The 7,791-nt window shown below is 36.3% G+C and overlaps 1 protein-coding gene across 2 annotated transcripts; it reads left to right on the forward strand.

Moving 5' to 3' along the window:
- The first annotated feature begins 413 nt into the window (after nt 1-413).
- Nucleotides 414-5,834, forward strand: LOC112509278 (nucleobase-ascorbate transporter 6-like). Of its 2 annotated transcripts, XM_025114146.1 has the most exons (14): nt 414-568; nt 821-918; nt 1,012-1,185; nt 1,489-1,589; nt 1,926-2,001; nt 2,102-2,161; nt 2,242-2,426; nt 3,254-3,350; nt 3,614-3,700; nt 4,012-4,070; nt 4,159-4,250; nt 4,466-4,543; nt 4,627-4,787; nt 5,390-5,834. In XM_025114146.1, exons 1-14 carry the CDS (start codon nt 469-471, stop codon nt 5,606-5,608), a joined length of 1,587 nt encoding a protein of 528 aa, XP_024969914.1. In that variant the 5' UTR covers nt 414-468; the 3' UTR covers nt 5,609-5,834. The 2 variants fall into 2 exon arrangements, with proteins under 2 accessions (XP_024969914.1, XP_024969915.1); XM_025114147.1 differs by lacking the exon at nt 1,012-1,185 and having other exon boundaries at nt 440-568.
- Nucleotides 5,835-7,791: the final 1,957 nt, after the last annotated feature.

A 7,791-nucleotide genomic window follows, 5' to 3' on the forward strand; every position in this document is an offset into this window, starting at 1 on the left:
TTCTTTATTGGTTTTGAGTGTTTATCTTAAAACTCAAGTTTCTTCGTTCTTTGCTCTTGCTGTAAATCGAACACATTTGTGGAGTTGTTTAAATATGTTGGATTTTAAATATGTTGAATTTTAAATATATTGGATTTTAAACTGTCATACAATTTTTTTCATCGATAGTCTGTAATTGGAACCATAACTCTTATTTATTCAAATTTTATTAATATATAAAGACCAAAGGTAACTTATATCATCGTTAAATTTTATCTTATAAAACCAATAAAACTTCAAAATCGTTAAAATTCATTGTTCCAACCACATTGGATACATATATGGTGTAATGCTAAACATAGACGCATATTTTACGTCCGTATTTGTCCTTATCACACCATATTACTACCGACTGCACACACTTCTACTCGACGCTTCTTTCATCATTTCTTCTTCTTCCACCAATTTCTTTCTCCTACCAACTAACATATGGCCGGAGCAGCAAAACCCGACGAGCTTTTGGCACCACACCCACCAAGAGATCAGCTTCCAAATGTCTCCTATTGCATTACAAGTCCACCCCCATGGCGTACGTCACTTTCTTACTAATCCATTCATTCACCCATCGAATCATTTATCTACCTGTATTCCTTCTGAAATTCTACGGAATTCTTGATATATAGATGCAAAAATAGCTACAATTAAGGAAGAATTTAACATTTGTTACGCTAATTAAGAACAAACTCATCGACAATTAGTTAGGCTAGCTTTATGAATATTGCCCTTTATCGATAGCAGGTTTGTATTGAATCTGTTTGATGTTTTGCTTATGTGGGTGCAGCTGAGGCTGTGCTGCTCAGCTTTCAGCATTATCTAGTAATGCTTGGCACAACGGTTATCATTCCGACTGCTCTTGTTCCACAGATGGGTGGAGGCAATGTATGTGTGATTTCACAATCACAATTAATCACCCAAAAATATAAGACATCTTGTTCATATCTTGATTATCTATGTTTGTTATTCAAACTCTAGGAGGAGAAAGCCAAAGTGATTCAAACTCTGCTTTTTGTTGCTGGATTGAACACATTGCTGCAGACCATGTTTGGGACCAGATTACCTGCTGTCATTGGGGGTTCATATACTTATGTTGCACCCACCATATCGATTATCCTTTCTGGTCGGTGGAGCGATCCGGATCCCGTTGCAGTTCGTGAATCAAATCCTTTTGAATCTTTTTATCTCGAGTGTTTGAATATTTAAATGAATCTTTCTCCCTCCTCTGTTTTATGGGTCACATCAGTTGAACCTGTTTGTTGACGAAAATGAAAATGAGAATGTTGAAATGTTGAATGGCATAAATGAACTCATATGACTAGATTAACATTATCTGAGCCATACGGCGATAGTTGGTTTTTGGGTGGTATGCTTGCAGAAACATAGACTTTTGACAATCTTGCCTAAAATATGTGTTGATTCTTGTTCTTGTTCTTGTTCTTGTTCCCTGCTCAGAGATTTAAGAAGACAATGCGTGCGATCCAGGGTGCGCTCATTGTTGCTTCAACGGTTCAGATTGTTCTCGGKTTCAGTGGCCTCTGGCGCAATGTTGCAAGGTTAATTTGAAATTTGGCAAAAATATATTAGTGACATAGAAATATTCACTATGTTACAACCCTTCAGGAAAGGATGAAGGTTCCAAGTCTAGCTGATGTGGGACCCATCACGCTCCCTTAAACGGAGGCTAGACAGTGCCCCAAGAACGGAGGCAAAATAGTGTGTCTGAGTCCCTAGGATGTGTTAGACTCTGGCTTAGATACCATGTGAAAATATATGGAACCTCATTAGAACTCTCCAAAAAAGCCACTGTAGAGAGAATAAGTCTAGCCGATGTGGGACTCCAACGATTACATGGTTTTGTTCATTTATATTACCATCATTCATCTTTGTAGGTGTTTGAGTCCACTTTCGGCTGTTCCTTTGGTCGCTCTTGCTGGTTTCGGACTATATGAATTTGGATTTCCTGGGGTGCGTAAATATGGATACACATTTATAACAGCATAATGTATTCATACGGTCTCATAGACACTTATATCAATTGGATCCGAATTTTCTTTTGTAAGTTTAGGTTGCCAGATGTGTCGAGATCGGGCTGCCTCAGCTCATCTTTCTAGTTGTTCTATCTCAGGTAATATTTTGAAAAAATAGAAACTTTGCTGTATGCTACAACTTCTTTATCAATTTAGTTTTCTAAATTGATATGTGCAGTACCTATCCCATATGATGCATTCGGGAAAGGCTATATTCGACCGTTTTKCTGTTCTGATCTCTGTTGCAGTAGTTTGGATTTACGCTCACATACTTACGGTTAGTGGTACCTACAACCACACAAGATTAAGGACACAAGCAAATTGTCGTACGGATCGCGCTGGACTAATTCACGCTGCTCCCTGGTCAGAAGACATTATTATATTTCACTACGTAGCAATAATTCCCATTACATATAGAGGAGGAAAATCAAATGATAACCATAAAAAGGTTATAAACTAAAATGGTTATAAACTAAAATGGTTATAAACTCGTCAGAACCGATCTACAAATTTGCATGAATTTTTTTCAGCAATGCAAGGATTGAAGGTATTATTTCACATATATTTGTTTCATAATGTAATAGTTTCACATGTATTTGTTTCCTAATGTGAAGCTTTTTACATGTATTTTTGTTTCACAAAGCGAAAATCTTTTACGTGTATTTTTTGTTTCACATGTAAAATTTTCACTATGTGAACACAAATATGTATATGAAAGAGTATCTTAAATCATAGTCTTTGATGATAAAGATCATGTAAAAAATATTTTTATATCGGTCCACACGGGTTTGTAACCTTTTTGTGGTTCTCATTTGATTACCATTATATATATATATATGTGTGTGTGTGTGTGTGTGTGTGTGGAGAGAGACAGATCATGCTAGATAAAGCAGTTTCATGAGACACACAGTGAGCCCTTGGATGAAGCTTCTTTATCTCGCCGAACCTTCACAGGAAAACACCGCATCGTAGAAGCAAAAAACAGCAAATCTTCACMGCAGAACTCTGAACCTTCATACGACCGAACCTTTACATGAAAAAGAACATGAAGAAAACCTTCACAGGAAACACATACCAAACCTTCACAGTATGTCTCACGAAAAGTGGCTSGTCTCACSGAACATTCTTTACAAAGACCATTGATATGGAAACATTCTTTATTGCTAATTAATATGGGACTGCATTTTCAGGATAAGTGCTCCATATCCTTTCCAATGGGGTGCACCGTCCTTCAATGCTGGTGAAGCTTTTGCCATGATGATGGCTGCTTTTGTTGCTCTTGTGGAGGTCTCTTTTTTTCTTTTTCTTTTTCTTTTTATCAACATATAAAATCCAAGCTTTTCATTAAATTTTTAAGAATTTTTTTCTATTAAGACTTGTTTAATTTTAGTGGCTGTTTGGTTCAGACTCGGAATGAACATGAAAGTGACTGGGATTACAACAGTCAATTAAATAATGTTTTAAGACATGCACTTTGGATTACACCGTCTATTCCTTTAGTTTATTGGTTTTCTTTCACATCTTTTGCATGTGTCCAATGGTGTGATCAGTCTACCGGAGGTTTCATTGCAATTACAAGATATGCAAGTGCAACTCCCTTGCCACCATCTATTCTAAGCCGAGGTGTAGGTTGGCAGGTGACTATCGATTTTTTCTCTCGTTTGTGATCACATTATTAGAAGTTGCTGCACAATAACCTTTGGAGATTGTACGCATGTCATCTGTTTGAAAAGTCTCACACTGAATCTAGCGATGATAAGGAGGTGAGAATCCATAAGTGAGGTCTCGGGTTTAAATATAGGCACCATCCACCTGCCTCTGGGACGCTGTGATTTTCCTCCACCAGGATGGCCGTGGGACCGTGTTACAATCAGAAGTCAAAGATTGACTATTTGACTCCTGAAATATGAATTGAAGTATGTGTTTGATTGTTTGTCTTCATTGCTAGGGAATTGGCATATTGTTGTCGGGCTTGTTTGGAACTGTAAATGGATCTTCAGTATCTATGTGAGTCGAAAGACTACAACTTTTCAGCTTCTWATAGCAATTTTCCGAATTGATTTTGACTCAAAAACATTTCTTCGCTACCTTGCAGCGAGAATTCTGGTCTTTTGGGTTTGACCCGTATCGGCAGTCGAAGAGTCGTGCAGATTTCWGCCGGGTTCATGATCTTCTTTTCAGTTCTTGGCAAGTTTTACCTAACGAAACCACATGAATAACCCTATAATATTCAAGAATATTATTCATCATGAATTCATCTTCAATTTAATATTAGTGATATTTRTCATGAATAACAATAGAATAGTTGGTTCCCTGCTCTCAAAAGTATTKACGGTTTTCATTTGAACCTTCCCGGGTATCATATTCTRTAAAATCGTTAAACATGCTACATGATCATGCAGGTAAGTTTGGAGCAGTCTTTGCTTCAATACCGGCACCCATTGTTGCTGCTCTATATTGCCTTCTCTTCGCTTACGTGGGTAAGTTCATGTGAATTTCCAAATTCGTCCACTTCTTTCTCGCTTTGTTTGGTAGAGCYGAGGATAATTATGTCATTTCACAGGTGCGGCAGGCCTTAGTTTCCTTCAATTCTGCAATCTGAACACCTTCAGAACAAAGTTCATACTGGGATTTTCGGTCTTTTTRGGATTGTCTGTGCCCCAGTACTTCAACGAGTATGAAGCGATCAACGGTTACGGCCCTGWCCACACGTCTGCAAGATGGGTATGAATCGATTACTGTAACTGGCAAATATCTCCAAAATTTCAGTCTTTCTCAGACTGTTAGTCTGACTTTTGAGGTCAAACAGATTAGTAATAATTTTGAGAACTCACAAATCCTTTAGAATTATGAAGAAAATTGGATGGCCACATTAGGATCTATAGCAACCACCACAAATAGATGATTGAATTCTTAAAATTTGTTATAATATCTGTATCGATTTTCAACTTGAAGATTAGTAGGTTTGACCTAAAAGTCAAAGGGTGCCTCTATTTTGGGTTTCTGTAACCGAGGGTTGTAGCATTTCTGAGTGCGTTTGGTATGCATAGCATGATGGAACATGACTGAACAAAAACTTGTTGTCCCACGTTTGGAGCGATTATAAACTGGGACAGAACAGGACTGAGGGAGATGAAACCAAATTGGTAATTACCAAACTACCCTTGTCGAGATAAAAACCTAAAACCTTCCACAATTCTTTTACCTGCTAGTCTAGTCCCGTCTGCATATTAAACGCTCATTTCAGTTGTTGGAGTGAATGCCATTTACCTTTTTGCCATCATAATGACCTCGAATGATGTCATCTATTTCGTTTTATTTTGTAGTTCAACAACATGGTGAACGTTCCTTTCTCATCGGAAGCTTTTGTAGCTGCGTTGTTGGCGTATTTTCTGGATAACACGCTTCACTACAAAGACAGTTCCGTTAGGAAAGACAGGGGCAAATATTGGTGGGATAAGTTCCATTCCTTCAAGACCGACACCAGAAGCGAAGAGTTCTACTCATTACCCTTCAATCTCAACAGATACTTCCCACCCGTGTGATTTCCTTAGAAAAAAAGGTGCGGTCGAAAGGTTTGCTCTCTAACAACTCTGTTGTTTTTGTCACATATCTATCTAACTGTAATCGTGTCGTAAAGGTTCAATCCAGTCTTGTCCGAATGATCTGTTAGGACATTTGTTAATTCATTTGGTTTTTTTGCTGTAAAGTTTGTGGTCATTTTGTTGCTATCGTCTTCCAACCTTTGCAATAAAGTTGAAGGACTAAGGTTTAGAACGTAACTGTATAGTAGTTATAACCATTAATAGATAGGATTTGGAAGCAGTTATATCAGAATCAGAGATAACATCCAGAGCTTTGTTCCATGTACCGAACTGTGGTTGCACTACATAAGACTTGGTCAGATTTCTTCGGATCAAAGCTCTTATTCTATGACCAGATCTCTAGTTCCATTGTCCAGAGCTCTGATTGCTCTAACTCTAATTTGAACTAAGGCCTTGTTTGTTTTAAAAAAAGCACTTATTAGTCTCTTATGTTTGATTCATTAAGAGGTAGAGTCATTCAGACTGTTTGTTTTTTTCCAATCTTTTAGAGGCACTTATGTCTTCTTATATTCTTATCTGGTAAGAGACAAACCAATCTATTATTTGTTTCTTATTGTTCTCCAAACATTCAGCAAGGCGTTTCTCAATCGATCAACCTTGATCGATCATTTCTCAATCGATTCTTACCAAATCGATCCTTACCTCTCTCAATTGATGCGTTTTAATAGGATTTAAATATGTAAAATACCGTTAATGACATATTTTCTTTTAACTGAATACTAATTATATAATTTAGAAGTAAATTTTGTAACGAGGATGAATAAATATGTGAAATTGTGTAAATTTATTTATAAATTCAACATATAATTTTCTAATAAGTAAAATAGACAATCTAAACAAATTTAGACATTTATCAATTTGCAAAAATAAACAGTTTTCAACACAATCTTTTATCGATTAAAAGTGAAATAAGAAGATTTGAACAGATCTTAAAAAACAAATGTCACCTAAGAATTTTCAACGATAACTCAGAATTCTGATCAAGAGGACCAGAATTTTGATCACACCACCTCATATCTATACTTAGTGAAATTCCACTAAGCTCGAGAGCAATTTCAAGGAGGTTTCCAACCTCCTAAARTTAGTCTAGATCTTCTCGAAACTTAAAAATCACTAAATACAACTCCACATTTTTTTTTCATAAACCTCGGGGTGTCGCCCCTATGACCCCACGATGGGGGGCAACTCCCTTCACTCCCGTCCTTCAACGATCTAAGGTGATAGGGCCAATCATTTGTGAGTGTGCACTATACACCTCCTAACTCACTTTCTTTTCATTATCACTTTAAACCGATCTCAAGTAAACAATAATCACATTAAAAGGTTGATGACGTTAAAACCAAAAACATGAGCATTACAAGCTATAACCTTCTTAGAGGTCAATAGCCTAAGGACATCTTGTGGTTTATCTTAACTTTCTTAAGGGTCAATGGTTCAAAGCTCACCAAAGATGAAAGTCACATTGTTGGTGATGAGAGGGGCAAGCTGGAGTACCCTTGTCTCCACAATTGTAAAACAACAAAAACATGAGTCATGAGTGAATGAGTGTAGCCAGCATTAGCTCTTAATTAAACCCATTATTACCAAAAAGATAAAGGTACAAGTGGAAATTGAGCTGGGGTTAAGTTTTATATCTTTAATCACAATTATTAATTAACTTAGGCGTGTCATTAAAATAAAATAAATTTAATAATTATATCCTCAACCGACTTTATCCAATAACCTTTATTCACGATAATATAAACCCCGTCTCTTTCAATCTAATATCGATCGACTTATTACATAAATAAATAATTAGGAATGTATCGACTCAAATTCAGCATCAATATTTTATTAAATTATTCATCATCGATACATACATACACACATACATACATATATGTATATAAAGAGAGATATATTCAAACGAAAACAATGGTCAAATAAAATAACAGTCAAATCAAGTGTAGAATCACATGTGATTTTTACATTAACGGTCCATGTAAGGTAATGTGACACACGACCTCAGGTCGCAATCAAAGTCGCGTGAATCACATGTGGTTTTACACTAAAATCACATGTGATTCGACCGATTTTTATTTATCGTATGAATCTGAATATATATATATATATATATATATATA

Source organism: Cynara cardunculus, assembly GCF_001531365.2.
Source record: "Cynara cardunculus var. scolymus isolate 2C chromosome LG 3, CcrdV1, whole genome shotgun sequence".
Taxonomy (NCBI): Eukaryota; Viridiplantae; Streptophyta; class Magnoliopsida; order Asterales; family Asteraceae; genus Cynara; species Cynara cardunculus.